This window comes from Ascaphus truei, unplaced genomic scaffold (genome assembly GCF_040206685.1).
Source record: "Ascaphus truei isolate aAscTru1 unplaced genomic scaffold, aAscTru1.hap1 HAP1_SCAFFOLD_3459, whole genome shotgun sequence".
Lineage (NCBI taxonomy): Eukaryota > Metazoa > Chordata > Amphibia > Anura > Ascaphidae > Ascaphus > Ascaphus truei.
Window position 1 is genome coordinate 365 of NW_027456463.1, and position 18,574 is coordinate 18,938.

General features: G+C 45.2%; 1 protein-coding gene across 1 annotated transcript; it reads left to right on the forward strand.

Annotated features, from left to right (window-relative positions):
* Positions 1-5,238: 5,238 nt before the first annotated feature.
* Positions 5,239-18,384, forward strand: LOC142483625 (putative RNA-binding protein 19; the record flags this gene model as incomplete). The annotated part of the gene is made up of 13 exons (XM_075583641.1): positions 5,239-5,385; positions 7,370-7,552; positions 7,633-7,764; positions 8,914-8,946; positions 9,274-9,478; positions 11,375-11,592; positions 11,963-12,037; positions 12,547-12,625; positions 14,132-14,203; positions 14,446-14,646; positions 16,407-16,537; positions 16,968-17,086; positions 18,288-18,384. Coding segments are annotated over exons 1-13 (1,581 nt in total), but the record flags the coding sequence as incomplete, so codon positions are not given.
* Between the last annotated feature and the right edge of the window lie 190 nt (positions 18,385-18,574).

Here is an 18,574-nt window from a genome sequence, read left to right on the forward strand (position 1 = left end):
TAAGCGTGTGTTCCCCACCAACAGGGCTCAGGCCACGACACTGCCTGGGATCAGTCACACAGCTCTGTTAGCGACAGTCTGATGAGTCAGCAGTAAGATTTATTCATTAGGACAGTGTTCCTAGGAGCCCTTGGGTTCCCTGTAATTTTCAGGTCATTGTAAATTGTACCAAATACAGAAGAATGTACAATGCATCTGATCTCAAACGCGCTATAAGAGAGGGTTGGGGGTTCCTCAGAATTTCACATAGGGTTCCTTAACCAAAAAAAAAAGGTTGGAAACCACTGAATTAGGGGTTCACAGGGAAAACATTTTTTATTTTTTAGGGTTGCAGTAGAAAATCGTTGGGGAAACACTGGAACAATAGCATGGTCTGCCAGGTCTCTGCTGCCCTCTGCTGTTTCACTCATACAATACAGCTGTAGCTGTCCCGGTGTGCCTGCTGCAGGGACAAGAAGTGTATTGTATGTCTTTATTTATATAGCGCCATAAATGTACATAGCGCTTCACAGTATTAATACATGTGGTAATCATATAAATAACAAATAATATAAATAACAGGTCATGGGAATAAGTGCTTCAGACTTAAAAGTAACATTAAGGAAGAGGAGTCCCTGCTCCGAGGAGCTTACAATCTAATTGGTAGGTAGGGAGAACGTACAGAGACAGTAGGAGGGAATTCTAGTAAGTGCGTCTGCAGGGGGCCAAGCTTTATGTATCATGTGTCCAGGATTATCCAGTGCTATTCATATGCATCTTTAAGCAGATGTGTCTTAAGGTGGGTCTTAAAGGTGGATAGCGAGGGGGCTAGTCGGGTATTGAGGGGAAGGGCATTCCAGAGGTGCGGGGCAGAAAGTGAGAAAGGTTTAAGGCGGGAGAGAGTTTTAGATACAAAGGGGGTAGAAAGAAGACATCCTTGAGAAGAACGCAAGAGTCGGGATGGTGCATAGCGAGAAATTAGAGCTGAGATGTAAGGAGGGGCAGAAGAATGTAAAGCTTTAAAAGTGAGGAGAAGAATGGAGTGTGAGATACGGGATTTGATCGGAAGCCAGGAGAGGGATTTCAGGAGGGGAGATGCGGAGACAGATTTAGGAAAGAGTAGAGTGATTCTGGCAGCAGCGTTTAGGATAGATTGTAGGGGAGACAGGTGAGAGGCAGGAAGGCCGGACAGCAGGAGGTTGCAGTAATCGAGACGTGAGAGAACGAGGGCCTGAGTCAGAATTTTAGCAGTCGAGTAACAGAGGAAAGGGCGTATCTTTGTGATATTGCAGAGGAAAAAGCGACAAGTTTTAGAAACGTTTTGAATATGAGAGGAGAATGAGAGAGAGAAATCAAGTGTAACCCATAGGCAGCGTGCTTGGGCTACTGGGTGAATGATCGTATTTCCAACAGTAATGTGGAAGGAGGTAGTAGGGCCAGGTTTGGGAGGAAGTATAAGGAGCTCTGTTTTTGCCATGTTAAGTTTCAGTCGGCGGATGGCCATCCAGGATGATATTCCAGAGAGGCATTCAGAAACTTTGGTCTGTATAGCAGGTGTAAACTCAGGGATTGAAAGGTAAATTTGTGTGTCGTCAGCATAGAGGTGATATTTAAACCCAAAAGATGTGATTAGGTCACCTAGAGAGAGTGTGTAAAGAGAAAAGAGAAGGGGTCCCAGGACAGAGCCCTGGGGTACCCCCACAGAGAGATCAATAGAGGAGGAGGTGTTAGCCAAAGAGACACTGAAAGTATGATGGGAGAGGTAAGAGGAGATCCAGGATAGAGCTTTATTCCGAATACCAAGAGTATGAAGAATGTGAAGGAGAAGAGGGTGGTCCACGGTGCCCCTCAATGGGGCCGGGCCCACTTGCTGCCTTGTCCACCGCGCTGCGCGACCAGATTTTTCTGAAAACAGTAAAACTGTCTTCAGAACTGGCGACAGAGCGCTAGCCACGTCCCCGGCGATTCAGCCATTGAGGGCGAACCTGCCGGGTGATGTCATGGCCGCCCCCCCTGTCTTTCCCCCTGCAGCTCTGCACAGACCGGGGATCACAGCTGCACACGCCGCCAGCATGGCCTATATATATAGGTACTTCTGTATTAGGTGATAACTTTTTTATTTGGACTAACAATTTATGCCATAGGACAAGCTTTCGAGAGTTCTCCTCTCTTCCTCAGGTCAGCAATAAGAATAACCTTAACAACATCAACCAACTACCATCCAACACACTGCTAGTTACCATGGATGTCGAGTCCCTTCACTGCAACATCCCCCACAAGGATGGTATTGAGGCATGCCTGCAATTCCTTACAGCATCTCCCCTGGATCAGAAATAAATCGCTGAAGTAATTACCAAACTGATAGAATACATCCTCACACACAACTACTTCAGCTTCAACAAGGAAATGTACCTACAACTAATGGGGACTGCAATGGGTACCAAGATGGCACCGCAATATGCCAATCTTTTCATGGCAAATCTTGAACAAATATTCCTAACTACACGCCCCCACAAACCATACAAATATTACAGATACATTGATGACTTGTTTATAATATGGACAGAGGGTGAAGGAACCCTAAAACAATTCCACGAGTCCCTGAACTCAATCCATCCATCAATTAATCTCAAAATGGATTATTCGGCAAACCTAGTAAACTTTCTAGATACAACAGTAACACTGAAAGATGGCAAACTACACACACCTGTATACAAGAAACCCACAGACAGATGCAGTTACCTCCACACCTCCAGCTTCCCTCCCACTCATACAAAACAAGTTATCATACACAGCCAGGCTATAAAATACCACCACATATGCTCTGACACTGAAGACAGAAACCGGCATCTCACAACCCTGACCGAATCGTTCAGGCAGAAGGGATACAAACCAAAGACCATTGCCAAAACTATTACATCTGCACTAAAAGCCCCACGAGAACACCTGCTACAATACAGACAGAAAGAACCTACCACACGCATATCACTAGTGTCCACATAAAACCCTACCCTAGAGGGTATACGAAAAATAATCAAAGATCTGCAACCCATGCTGGCAGAGGATGCGACATTAAAAGAAATCTTTCCCAAACCTCCCATTCTTGCATTCCGGCAACCACCAAACCGCAAACAGAAATTAGTCAGCAGAAAACTTCACAACAAATGTAAAGACACTGATAATGGCACAAAACCGTGCAACAACACCCGTTGCAAACTCTGCAAACATATATGCCAAGATCCCACAGCCAGTCACTACCATGGAACACTTATAGTGCTGGCGACGTCGACGGCAGGCTTCGGTCGCTGGAAAAATCTAATTGAGATGACTTCCAACGATCGCGCCCAAGCCGTCGCATCGCGCTTACTATAAGGGCACACGACAGCGGCAATGCATTTGATTTGCCGCGACGTTGCGTCGCTGTCACTATACGCGCAGACTCAATGTTAAAGGATCATACTGCTGCACATCCAGGAATGTAGTATATATGATACAATGTAACAAATATGACCAAGGATGCTACATTGGTGAAACCAGCCAAAAACTTCAAGGCAGAATGAATATGCACAAACACTATACTCCACCACGAAGAAGGAAGATACTGCTCACCTGTGGGACATCATTTCTCACAACCAGATCATTCCATAAATTATTTAAAAATCAAAATCCTCAATGGAATGTTTAAACGCACCCAAGAACGGAAAACATTTGAACTCAGAATAAGACTCTTTGACACTAAAACAAGGGGACTTAATGCGGATATGAGGTTTCTCACACACTATCAGAATTGTGTGTAATCATCCTGCCTGCCTCTCTGCCAATGTCCTTATCCACACATTCCTACCCTCCGCAGCATCCCCTTCCTCCTCCATGCTGTCCCTTGTCACCGTTTTATTACCCTTCCTATGTCTTCAGACATCCCTTTCTCACCCCACCTTATCTACATCTGTTTTTTTCCCTGCTTTCCTAACCTCTGTTTTAGCCATAGATTCCTTTATAAACCAGTATTGCTGATCTGAGGAAGAGAGGAGAACTCTCGAAAGCTTGTCCTATGACATAAATTGTTAGTCCAAATAAAAAAGTTATCACCTAATACTGAAGTACTCATTTATTCTGCACTATCTCAACTGGACTAACATGGCTATATCTGTTATATACATATATATATACATATATATATATATATACATAAAATGAATGAGTTTTATATATATATATATATATATATATATATATATATATATATATATATATAAAACTCATTCATTTTCTATATCAGAGACAGCCTTCCAATGAGTGAGACTCACTCTAAGGAGACAGCCTCACACTGAATGACACTCAAAATGAGCGAGACGTATTCTATAGGAGACAGCTTCACGAGTGAGACTTATTCTATAGGAGTCTAACATGAGCTACTTATTTTATAGGAGACATCCTCACAATGAATGACACTAAAGGAGAGAGCTTGATAATGAATGAGACTCACTCTAAAGGAGAGACAGCCTCACAAGGAGTGAGACATTCAAAAAGGAGACAGTCTCACAATGACTGGGACTTATTCTATAGGAGACATCCTCACAATGAGTGGGACTTATTCTGTAGGAGACCGCCTCACAATGAGTGGGAGTTATTCTGTAGGAGACAGCCTCACAATGAGTGGGAGTTATTCTGTAGGAGACAGCCTCACAATGAGTGGGAGTTATTCTGTAGGAGACAGCCTCACAATGAGTGGGAGTTATTCTGTAGGAGACAGTCTCACAATGAGTGAGACTAATGCTAAAGGAGACAGTCTAAAAATGAGCAACACTAATTTTATAGGGGACCGCCTCACAATGAATGAGACATTCTATAGGAGACAGACTCACCATGAATGAGACATTCTATAGGAGACCGTCTCACAATGAATGAGATTAATTCTATATGAGACAGTCTCACAATGAATGAGATATTTCTATAGGAGACAGGCTCACAATGAGACTTATTCTATAGGAGAGACGGTCTTCCAATAAGACTAAATAAATCAGACAGCCTCCAAATGAATGTAACCGCATTCCAGTGAGTGAGGATCCTTACTGCCTTATAATGAGCAAGCCACTGAAGAGACAGCCTTATATTGAGTGGGACACCTGAGTGAAACATCCTTTCAACGAGTCACTCACTTCAGGACACACTCACACTCACTGCAGCTCTGCCTGCCCCTCACTCTGTGCGAGCCTGTGCTACCCCCACACTGAGGATGAGTGCCTGCGCCTGCGCACTCAGAAACCGCCAGCCCGCCCCTCTGGTCACGTGACGCAAACAAGATGGCGGCGCCCGTGAGGAAAGCGTGAATTGCCACTGGGAGACGGAATATAGAAGCGACTGAGCAACATGTCGCGACTGATCGTAAAGAATCTCCCGAGCGGGGTACGCAGTTAGTGTGTGTAGTGTGTGGTTAAATAACGCAATGTTATAGGGAGGGAATGTCTCTCTCCTCCAGTCTGTATTCAGCTCCAATCCTAATAGGTTTACAATATGGAGTTTATTGTACATCCCTAAGAAAATAAGCTTTCCTGGGTTTCTCAACAAAACACACACACACACACACACACACACACACACACACACACACACACACACACACACACACACACACACACACACACACACACACACACACACACACACACACGTCAATCCCGAACGCTTTAAATCCGCAGCATGTAATGTGTATGTAATTGAGGCTAGTAGAGTGATATAATATAGTAAAGGAAATACAATCCTCTTGGGTAGACTCAAGCAGATTGTGGAAGTGGAGAAAAATCAGGGATGAAATAAAGTCTAATGCTTTACAGCAGCTACATGTACAATGAGCAGGCGAGGTGGTCCACATTTGGGGTTATCTGCAATGAGGGTGTAAAAAAGTATATGGGGTGGATGGCCCCAATCAACCAGTGCTACAGAGCTTTGTATAAACCCACAATAATTGGAGAATGAATATTTCTGACTACATTTAAACCGGATCACTTGGTGTGATGATGCATGCTTGAGACTATATGCATAAACCCCCTAGATGGCACAAGGTATGGCAGAGATGTGCGGAGTTGTAAGTGGGGAGTCTTTGAACCCCCCCCCCCCTTGACCTCTGCAGTCTCCCTGAACTAGATAAACCTATATGCCTGGGGTAGCTCTCTTTAAGCAGCACTTGTACTCACATGTGGTATAGACGCCGGTTCTGTGTGCTCCATGGCTGATGTAGTAAGCAAAAGGAGTGTACCTGTTCCGGTTGAGGAGAGGCAATTCAGCGGGCACCACGAGGCAGGGAAAAAAAGTTGCGGAAGCTGGACTGTGCTGTATAACATTTCCTTTATTAAAGCATAGTTAAAAAGAGGGGGGGAAAAGCATACCCCTGCACCTGTAACGCGTTTCACCCTCTTTTTAACTATGCTTTAATAAAGGAAATGTTATACAGCACAGTCCAGCTTCCGCAACTTTTTTTCCCTGCCTCGTGGTGCCCGCTGAATTGCCTCTCCTCAACCGGAACAGGTACACTCCTTCTGCAATGAGGGTGTATATGTTTCTGTGTTGGAAGTGTCTCTTTACCCAGCAGCCGGCTCGAATACATCCCCCCTCTCTCATTTAGCCGGTACAGGTAGTCCTCGTTATCCAACGTTTCGCTTTACAATGCAACCCTAAGGGCCGTTTTTCAACGCCGGAATGCATTATCCAATGATAAAGGGCGTACGGCCCGAAACGCGTAGGTGAGCGTTTTCTGGGTGATCCAGGGGTGATGTTTGATCCCTTCATTCATTAAAAGGATTTTTTTGCTACCAATAGCCTCCTCCATCATTTGCAGGCAGCACTGCCTTTGTTTACCCATTCTATCATTTTGGGTATGGTAAATTATAGACTGGAATATTACGGTAAGCCCTCGAATATAGTTTTAGCGCATGGAGTCAAGCGCCTGCTGCAGAGGCGATCCGTTGCCTGTGGAGGAGATGCGATTGGGAGGCATGTCAGAGGCGTGCCCGTGACATCACGTGAGCTGTTCACTCTCATTGGCTGAACCACGCACTTGACACGTCCGTCGCGCTCAACAAAACCCCAAAAATGTCTTGCGAAAAATCGGCTGCACCATCGTTCTCGTGCATGACTGCGCTCTATGGCCATCCCCATTGATTGACTCCCTGCCTTTTGTTTGCGGCGCGCGAAGTCGTGCTGACTATGGAACGTGGCCTAAGATGAACAAGTCTTTTATTCTGGTGCTGCTTCAGGCTCATCAAGTCCTTCATCCGGCTGCTGGTTAAGTAAGATTGAACAAGTCCCTTATTTACCTGTGTGCTGGTTCGGTAAGGCTGAACAAGTCCTTTATTTACCTGTGTAAATTACCTTATTTACCTGTGTGCTCCAGATAAAGGAAGACCGCTTCCGGGACCTCTTTGCTGCCTTCGGCACGTTGACGGACTGCAGTCTCAAATACACCAAGGAAGGCAAGTTTCGGAAGTTTGGTTTCATCGGCTTTGGGTCGGAAGATGAAGCCAGAGAAGCTCTCAGCCACTTCAACAAGAGCTTCATCGACACGTCCCGGGTCTCGGTGAGTGGGGCTGTTGTGATCTTGTGCTGTAACGTGGATGCCAACTGTACCCTGAACTCACCCTGTCTTGTCTTCCGAAGGTGGAGTTATGTAAATCATTTGGTGATCCTGGGAAGTCCAAAGCTTGGAGTAAACACTCGCAGAGAGAGGCCAAGGCTCAGGATTCTGGGAAGAAGCAGGGGACAAAGCAGACACCTGCTGACCCCAAGACAGTGAGTTAACTCCACACATCAGTGAACCCTATAATAACCTACACTTTTTTAGGAAGATTTCCCAATATCAACACCACTCTTAACAGTGCAATCCTAAATCGCCGTCTTGAAAACAACATTTTCTAAACAGTTTAACAACTCAATTGGCTTCCCTAAACTAATCTAACCTGGCTAAAAGCAAAAAATTGCCATCATTTTTGTCTGGGAATTTATTTAAAATGGCATTTTTTAAGGGCCTCAAAATGGGGGAGTTTTTGCCAATCAAGTGTTTTCTTTTACCTTAGCCTACCCTATCCTTATCAGAGAATCAAAGATAAGGGGGAGGGGGGCTTTGCCTGTGCAAACTCTATTGAACAAACCATGACATCAGACAAAAGGGAGCAGCCAAAGGGAATCACACTGCTCCCAAGTCTCACCATCTTTACAAACTAACTTTAAAAACACTTATAGATGTCAGATTTGGTTTAAAAGGCACCAATCTCCCAGATGTGGCCCCTTAAACATGACCCTGCCATGAGCACACTTTGTTCCTAGGTGGGGCTGACCCCTTAAACATATCACTGCCATTAGTACACTTTGGTCATAGAAGGGACGGACAGACACCTTAACCATGTCACTGCCATTAGTGCACATTGCTCCTAGGTGGGACTGACCCCTTAAACATGTCACTGCCACTAGTACACTTTGCTCCTAGGTGGGACTGACCCCTTAAACATGTCACTGCCATTAGTACACTTTGTTCCTAGAAGGGATGGAGCCCTTTAACATGTCATTGCCATTAGTACACTTTGTTCTTAGGAGGGACTGACCCCTTAACCCTGTCACTGCCACTAGTACACTTTGCTCCTAGGAGGGACTGACCCCTTAAACATGTCACTGCCATTAGTACACTTTGGTCTAAAGATGGATTTCCACTTTAAGAAAATACTTCTGTATAGCAACTACTCATTTAAAAGACTATCCCAATAAAATGAACACCTGCCCATTGGTTCCCCCTTATTTTGGAATGACTCTCTATTATAAGAACATTTCCCTATAATTAATGAATTCAATTATTAAATACGTTTATCCAAATAAATGACCGGCTCCATGCTATGCCTTCTAACTGCTTGGCTAATCCGTGTTTCCTTATCCTTTGTCTCTCCCCAGCCTAAAAAACAGAAAGCCACAGCCTTGGAAGAAGTAAGTGCCACAACCCTATGTCATGGTTACATAGTGTACATGGGAAGCAAAGGGATTGCTACTTTCACCCTGATTTATATCCGAGTCTGTTACAAAGTGTCCGGAATGGAAGGCATAAAGCTATAGAATGCGAATGACATTGGAAACATTACAGGGACTCGGTTAGGTTCTCTGGTCACAGCAGTAAATTTGTGTTTGATAGTGGGATGATCCATAGAACAAAGCAGCTGCAGTATATTTGTATTGATAAGCAAATGCGCACTGTAGCTTTTCTTTGATTCTCTCGGTAATGCTCATCGGTGATGTCCCCTTTTTTGGTTCTTGCAGCTGGAAGGGGACAATGACTTCAAGGAGTTCCTCTCCGTGCACCAGAACAGAACTACAACAGCCACCTGGAGCAATGACACCCAGGAAGTCGGGATCAGGAAAGAAAAGAGCCGCTCGAGGGACGATTACCTGAACTTTGACTCCGACTCCGAGAGTGGTGTGAGTGAGGAGGAGGGGGGTGAAGACGACAGCCCCAATGCCACAGGTATTCTATATATATATATATATATATCAGTATATGAATGAAAAAGAAAAGGGAGTGAAGTAGCGCCAAATAAGAAGTGTTGAAATAGTGTAAAGATATTATTAATGATAATTTAAATGAATATTTCTAAATAGGCAAAATCACTAAAAATTATAAATGTGTATACTACAATTTAAAATAAATATATATAACATATATTATGTGCTCCTATTTCGTGAAAAACAATTTAAGACAACACTCCAAAAACATGTGATAACATAAAATACAAGCAAAAAGAAAAATTGATATAAAAACCAGTCCTTGAGTGAAAATCCTTAAATAGGAAAAAATAGTCCTGGTATGAGGGGATCTCTGGCAGCTCTCAAATAGGATGAACCACATCCAGATGATACCTATTAGAAAAGAAAAAAGAGAGAGAGCGCACGCCCCATAGCTTAATACAGTACATTTATTGAGAAAGGGGCGTGGGGGGTAGAAAATCCACTCACAAGGGTAGGTTAAAATCAAGCAGTGTGTGAAATATATCACTGCCAACTCTGGTCACTCAGCCTCCAGACTCTGCAGTCCAAATCTCACTTGAAGCTGCTGGTAGATGTTCTCTGGTGCGTGAGTAGAAAGGCTCCTTAAAATCAATGATGCAGTCTTTGAGTTTTAGGAAAATCTCCAATCTCTGCTGGCCGCAATGTGTATCAGCGCTCTATACGGCCTGTCATGGGTTGCTTTGAGAAAGTCACAGCATGTGACGAAACGCGTTGGGGAACGGAACTGCGTCATCACGCAAGCGCATGACAGGCCGTATCGAGCGCTGATATACATTGCGGCCAGCAGAGATTGGAGATTTTCCTAAAACTCAAAGAGTGCATCATTGATTTTAAGGAGCCTTTCTACTCATGCACCAGAGAACATCTACCAGCAGCTTCAAGTGAGAGTTGGACTGCAGGGTCTGGAGGCTGAGTGACCAGAGTTGGCGGTGATATATTTCACACACTGCTTAATTTTAACCTATCCTTGTGAGTGGATTTTCTACCCCCCCTCCCCCTCCCCTTTCCCAATAAATGTACTGTATTATGCTATGGGGCATGCGCTCTTTCTCTTTTTTCTTTTCTAATATATATCAGTATATCTTCATATATCGATGTTTGTGCATTTTATAACGTATGCTATGTGGTAGTGGCTCAAATTAAACAGTTATATTAGCAACTGGCATACTAGTTCTCTGTGGTATGTGTTTGACATGAGTTACCTGTTTTGTCAAATGGAGAAATGTGGCTTATCCCACCTGCCATCTGAAGAGATTCTCCCCTTGCTTTAACCCAGTTCTGGAGCTCCCTACCAATCTCTATTTGGCAGCTATCAACTCTCCCTCCCTTCAAAAGCTAACCTAAAACAGTCCTTCAGGAAAGCCTTTCAGAAGTACAGTCCACTATCTCCTCACTTGGGTGGATGAATAGCGGATGGGTAGATAGATATATGTATGGACATATGGAAGGATAGGTAGATAGATATATGGAAGGATAGGTAGGTGGATATATGGAAGGATAGGTAGGTGGATATATGGAAGGATAGGTAGGTGGATATATGGAAGGATAGGTAGGTGTATATATGGATGGCCATATGGAAGGATAGGTAGGTAGATATATGGAAGGATAGGTAGGTAGATATATGGATGGCCATATGGAAGGATAGGTAGGTAGATATATGGATGGCCATATGGAAGGATAGGTAGGTGGATATATGGATGGACATATGGAAGGAAAGGTAGGTGGATATGTGGATGGGTGCATTTTATCCCCTCGTTTTCCCCCATAATGTTAAGTACAGAGTCGACACTATATGTGAATTGTAATACTGTATGTTTGTTCATCGTAATGCATGTTGTCTCTCGTTGGGTGCAAGGAGAGGACGCTGCCGGAAAGCTCGCCCTGCGGTTGGAGATTTCCGACATGGAATACCTTAAATCCAAAGTGGTGAAGGATCCCTCTCCCACATCTGGAGAAGAGGAGGAAGAGGAGACGGAGACGCCAGAGGGAGAAAAGGTGGCTACACAGTCAAAACCCGCAGGAAAGGACAAAAGTCAGGGCTCATCTGAGAAGAGCAAAGTAGCAAAGAAAGAGGTGAGTCAGAATCCAAACGTAATAGTGTTTTAACAGCATGGCTGCAATAAGTTCTTGCCAAGGAGCTGGCTGCACGAGTTTACTTCTCGAGCCCTCTCTCCAGGGCAGAAATTCCTTTATCTTAATGCATGTCCCTGTCCCCTGAGCACCACAATGATACTGTAAGCTCTTCGGGGGAGGGACTCATTTGCTTGCAAAATACTATGTACAGCGCTGTGTAAGGAATGTTATTTGTTTTTCCGATTCTTATGTTTATTTTCTGCCTGGCGGTTGTGTTTTTTGTATTGTATTCGAGCGTTGCGTGCATGGTCAGTTCATTTACAATCCCATATATACAGAGACCATATTCTTGTTTTGTTTTTCCCCCCAGAAACCTGCTGTTCCGAATTCACCCACCACTCCCTACACTGTCAAACTCCGAGGAGCACCCTTCAACGTTACAGAAGTGAGTCCCCTTTGCCACAGACTGACATAGGGGCACAGAAGGCATTCAAGCCAGCCCACCACGGGGGGACAGAAGGAAGCTATGGCCCTTTTAATCTGTCCCTCCCCTTGCAAGATGAAACAGGCAGAACAGATTTATTGCCCGTATATTTGTCCTACTGCAGGGTGATGCAGTGACACACACGAGAGAGCCATCTAGTCTGTCCCTTTTATAGAGTAACATAGTGACTAAATGAATGTACAGCCTCTCCCATCTGTTCCTCACTGTACATTGACACAGGAAAAGGTCTAAGGGGCTTATTCTATTTCAGCCAAAGTGGCCGATTGGACCCTTTTCAGCGGAAGTTTCCGAAAATAGCCAGATTGGCGCTATGGCTGATCTAGAATAAGCCCCTAAGACTCTGTCCCTTGAAACTCGGCAGAGTGTGTGAGTGACACAAAGGACCATTAAGCCTGTACTTTTCACACAGTCACAAAGTGACCCAAACCTATGATGTGTCCCCTTCCTAGCAAAACGTCCGTGAGTTCCTCGTGCCAATAAAACCAGTCGCCATCCGAATAGTGAGGAACACTCACGGGAACAAGACTGGTAAGTGCCCAACTAGACCTGCTTTGAGAGTGACACTGAGACTCACACTCCAACACTTCGCACATCCATGAAAACATCTCATAGTTAAGGAAACGGCAACCAAATAAGATCTTATCTTGCATTAAATTGGGTATAAATGGAAGGGAAGGCAGTATAATTATGCTACTGCATAAAGAAATAGCCAGACCACACCTTGAATATGAAGTATAGTTTTGGGCACCACTCCATCGAAAAGACATTATGGAACTAGAAAAGTGAATAAAGGGGATGGAAAATCTGTCAAATGAGGAGAGGCTAAATTAGTTTTATTTACATTAGAAGAGGCGTCTAAGAGGGGATATGATAACTATGTACAAATATATTCGGGGACAGTACAAGGAGCTTTCAAACTAACTATTCATCCCAACGACAGTACAAATGACTCAGGGTCATCCCTTAAGGTTGGAGGAAAGGAGATTTCACCAGCAACAAAGGAAAGGGTTCTTTGCAGCAAGGGCAGTTACAATGTGAAATTCATTACCCATGGAGACTGTGATGGCAGATACAATAGACATCTTTTTATAAAGTCAAGGTATTCAGGGAGAAACACGATTTGCCGTTATTTGGAGCCAGGAAGGAATTTATTTTGCCCCTTATGAGACATCATTGGATAATGTGTCACTGGGGTTTTTTGTTTGCCTTCCTCGGGATCAATATACTATAAGTAAAAATATATAGGATAAAGTATCTGTCTAAAGTTAGCATAGGTTGAACTCGATAGACATGTGGTTTTTTTTCCCTCATCAACCATGTAACCAGACATCAAGTACTGTAGTTTCTGTGGTGTTAAGTCCCATAACTTTGCCAAACCCTATAACTGAACCAGTACCCCCTCCCCCCATTCCCCACCCTCCCCCATCCCCCAGGCTTGTAATCCTTCGCATTACAGTTACACTAATCAGAGCCAGCTCTGTGGCGGTGTACATTTCTGTTTCACTGGTCTGAGCAGCAACCCCTAGAGCAGGGGAGCGCAAACATTTAGAGCTGCGCTCCCCCTCGCTCTCGCACCCCCCCCTACCTGGTTTGGCGGCTTCAAATGACGCCGCGGGTCATGAGACCTCATAGCCATGGAGACAGTCATGTGGCGTCACCCAGCATGACACCACGGTGTCATTTGACACCATGGCGACGCGTCACAGCAGCGCGTCTGAACCCCGGTAAGTAAGTTGCAGAGCCAACATGCGATCCCCCCCGGTCATTTAATTTAAATGCCTCTGGGAAGAGCGCTGGACCTCTGCAACCTGCGCCCCCCACTTTGCACACTGCTGCGCCAAGAGGGTAGAAATCCAGTGTTATTAATCAGTTGCAGGCGCCCTAGAGAAATAAAGGGATTTGTCCAAATTCACTGAGAGTTTAAATGTCTGAAATGATAAGCTTGTGTGTGTATTAAAAACCATCTCTCTTTACCACTACTCCGCTAATCCTTTTATCTCTCCATCTCGCCCTCTGTGTCTCTATCTCTCCCAGGTTATATCTTTGTGGATTTGAGCAGTGAAGAGGCGGTGCAGAAAGCTCTGACAAGGAACAAGGATTACATGGGTGAGGAGGTTGGCTTGGCAGACCATGGCAGATAGAGCCATGAGATGACAGTGTGAGCTGTTTGGGCTGGCTGTAAACCAGAGGACAGAGAGGAAGTGATCGCTGGACCCCGGTGGCATCGCACAGCCGGGGTGGGATGGGTAGGGAGAGTGGCAGGTGCTGTGTGGCTGGTTGCAGGCTGTGTTGGCGAGCACATGGAAGTCGGCAGCCTGGGCTTGTTCTAACCCTTGGACCCCATTCAGGCGGGCGGTACATTGAGGTGTTCCGGGACGAGCGACCCCAGGAGCCCCGGATCCCTGCAAAGGCCCAAGATAGACCCTGGGAGCAGCGGGAGAGGGAGGGAGAGCTGCAGGAGGACGTGTCCGAGTCCGGGAGACTCTTTGTCAGGAACCTGCCATATAGCTGCAGCGAGGACGACCTGGAAAAACTCTTCTCCAAATATGGTGAGTGTAAAGTGTGTGTGTGTGTGTGTGTCTTTATACATCTGTATACACACTCATGGATATACATACATATGTAATAATAATAATAGGGGCTATTCTGCACTCACCACATAGTATCAAAAGTTGCCTCCGAATATAGTGGTGCTGCCGTTCCTGGATATCACACTATAAGCAACACAAAAACATGGTTTAGGAACAAGCACTCAGATAAAGACAGATGTCGACGCACACGCTGTCTGCAAAACGGGTAGATTTATTCACGCAAGTGAAATAAGAGGCGTGTGAGGCTATTTCACCCCACTCCTGTCACAACGCGTTTCGGGGGAACAGCTGTCCCTTCAAGTCGCAGAGGATGTATGTGAGCAAATATATACAAACCCACACGCTTGTATACTGAAAAATGGCTGAAACTGTAAGCTTGCGCTTTTTTGTTTCGTATGGGTGCTATATGGGTGCTCTGCGGTGAACTGACTTGTCTACAGACCTGGGGCCATATTTACTATGCAGTGCTTTTTATTTGGAGAGTTTTCATATATATACACATATGTGAAAAAACAGAACGTGAATCCCTGCGCTTCTCCCATTGGGATAGCAATAAATGGGGAAATAAATATACATACTGAAACCTAAGTCTGTAAGACAAAGGAGACTTTTGGTTACATCCTTTGAAAAAATAATGACAGGCCTGCTAACCAACGTCAAGGTAAGTCTCAGTTGCAGGTCCCTATGCTAAATAGATACAAATGTTCTGTGAAATATACCCTGAAGGGGTTAATATTCTAAACATAAGCTTATGTAACTTAGTGCTGTTAAAAACTGGTATATACCAGTGAAGCTACTTACCTGTATGCAAGTATAGTGAAAAGTGAATTTACAGGCACCTTACTGGGAGATTATATACCTTGAAAAAGGAGGGACTGGCCTCCCACAAGCTGCTCTATAAGCAGTTGCAGGTGATTTGGCTAAATACATTATTCGCGCCCTAATAATGGTGCCCTCTAGGAGCGTGCTGCTAAGGATTTAATTTGGCCCAACAGAAAATGTAAAACAAATATATATTCACCGCGCTTCTCCATGTAAGGAGCATGCTGCTGGCGAAGGGATTGGCCATACAAATGTGAAAAACAGAAAGTGAATCCCTGCGCTTCTCCCATTGGGATAGCAATAAATGGGGAAATAAATATACATAGTGCAAACTAAATCTGTAAGACAAAGGAGACGTTTGGTTACATCCTTTGATAAAATAATGCCAAGCCTGCTAACCATATGTGCCTGTATAAATGTGTGTATTTATGCCTATATACAGTGGTCAACAAATCACCAAAAAAACTACTCGCTGAACAAAAAAATCTACTCGCCACCTAGTACCACACGTGTGCTGCTTTGGGCCAATAGGAGCTCGCCACGATGTTAAATCCACTCGCCCGGGGCGTGCAAAGGTATAGGTTTGTCGAACACTGCCTATATACATACGTGTGTGTGTGTGTATACACACACTCACCGTGTCCAAGTGCAATCACTGGTTTCACTGTGACCGTTAAGCTGACGTCTATATAGGATACATTTGGGAGTATACAGGAGACAAAGGGGGCACAACGTTTCGGGGTACCAAGTCCCCAGTTTCCTCATGCATTGGAGAGGCACGGTGTGGACAACAGGAACATCAGTCTCCCCTCCCTGATTTTTGCCCTTCTAGTCCCTTAACGTTCAGACGTTTCCGGATATTTCAAGTCTCGTCTCTTCCCCCCTTTTCCCTTCAGGTCCCATCTCCGAGATCCATTTCCCCATTGACAGCCTCACCAAGAAGCCAAAGGGCTTTGCGTTCGTCACCTTCCTCATCACGGAGCACGCGGTGAAGGCGTACGCAGAGGTGGACGGACAGATCTTCCAGGTAACGAGTGCTTGGGGGTGAATGTGTCATCTTGAACATGCAGGGAATGGGAGCAAACACTGCATGTGGGGTTGTAGGCTCAACAGTGTGTGCTGGGGATTCAGATGTTTAATGATGTTGCAGGCACCAGGGATAACCCCCCCCCAACCCCCAAACATCCCCCATACATTAAAATGCACAGATTTAGACACACAAGTCCCACAAGGGCTCTAACGCGTCTCCATGGTTTCTGGCATCCGTATGCCTTCCTTAGAACTGTCTTTTAATGCTCTTGCAGCTGCTGACCTCCGGTTTTAACCCTGTGCTTGCTAAGCTATTGCAAATAGAGTTCTTTCAAATATAAGTTCCAGAAAGGCAAGGCTGTAGTGTATAGTGTGTGTGAGTGAGTGAGTGTGTGTGTGATCGATCACTGGCCTCTCTCCTCCCTCAGGGCAGGATGCTTCATGTCCTACCCTCCACCGTGAAGAAGGAGGAAGAGGTGGAGCCGGGAGCGGAGTCCTCTGCGTTCAAGAAGCAGAAGGCATTAAAAGACAAAGCTAAAAGCTCCAGGTACAAGGACCAAACCAGGAGACCCGGGAATACAGGAGAAGGTGACATGCCGTGTTGGGCATGGAGTGCATTCAGTGTATAGATACCATATGGGTTGTTCTGCAATAGTTTGGGTGCCACCGGGTTACCCTGCGGTGCAAGAGAGTCGCCCCTTATCTGCAGTATTCAGCGATTCTGCAGCAGAGAATGGACAAGTTCGTGGTTAGTGGACTTTCCAACAAGGAATAGGTTAAGGGCTGCTTGTTCTGGGTTCTTACGGAGGGATGAATATAAGAAAGGGTTGAGGCATTAGAGATGAGGAAAGTGGGTAGAGAAGAACTAGGTGATGGTTCGGGGTCTGGGAAGATTAACGACCATATTTACTAAGTAGTCTTCTGCCATTAGACATCTTCTGGCGCTGGAAGACACTTTGACTTGACTGAAAGTGTCTTGTGATAGAAGACGGCCTAATAAATATGGCCTGAAGTGTTACGGTGGGGATTGAGGATGAGGTTAAGTCTGGGTTTCCCAACCTGCGGAGCGGGCACCCCCTTAGGGGCGCCAATGATACGTAAGGGGACAGAGAGGCACAGAGAGAGAGAGGAAGATAGGAGAGTGTCTTTGCATCAATAACCCAATTAATATACTCCACAAAGTGAAGCTCTTACGGTTTTATCGGGGATTATGGAGGTAAAATACCCAACTGTTCCTCAAAGGCCGCGTCCAGACTGATCTGCTGCCGAGCGCGCGAGCAGACAGATGACGTAACGATTGTGATAGTAGCTGGGCGCGATCTCCTGGCACTGAGAGACAAATGTAGTTGTTGTGCACGCACGGGGAGCGTCACCAGGGAGGGGCCTTGTGTCGGGGCCATGGGCGTGACATCACAGAGCTGGTTCAAGTGACCCGGCCATCGTGCGGCAAATACAAAATAATTTGTCTCCTCAAGCTGCACTCAGGGTGCGCGCGCACACTATACACAATCGCATTACCCATAATCTGTTTGATCGCGCAGCTCGCGCGCGATCAGTCTGGACGCGGCCTTACTTTGTGCATCAAATATAGAAGGGAGTCCTAAAGGCAAAACAGTTCAAACAAATTGGGAACCACTGGGTTATGTCCAAGGTCTCGAGTAGAACAAGTAAAGTTATACCCAGTACATAGTAATGTGTAGCAGGACCCTCCATCAGCAAATTGCTCAATATCGCCTCCCTGTCATCAGCTCTCACAACTGGAATACGCTCTTCATGGGGACCAGCTCAGTGGCAGATGCGATCGCTCAGAAGTACAGCACCAGCAAGAGCCAAGTGCTGGATCACGTGAGTGTCCGTCCTCATCACCTGCTGGGAGAATAGATTGTTCCTATGCAGGCGGCGATACCGGGGAACATAAGAGCTCTTCCTACTGTAGATGTGGCTCATACACGAGCTTCACACGTTCAAAGGGGTCCGAATAGTAGCAGAGATTCATAATCCCATAGATTGGGACAAAACTTTATACAGTATATTT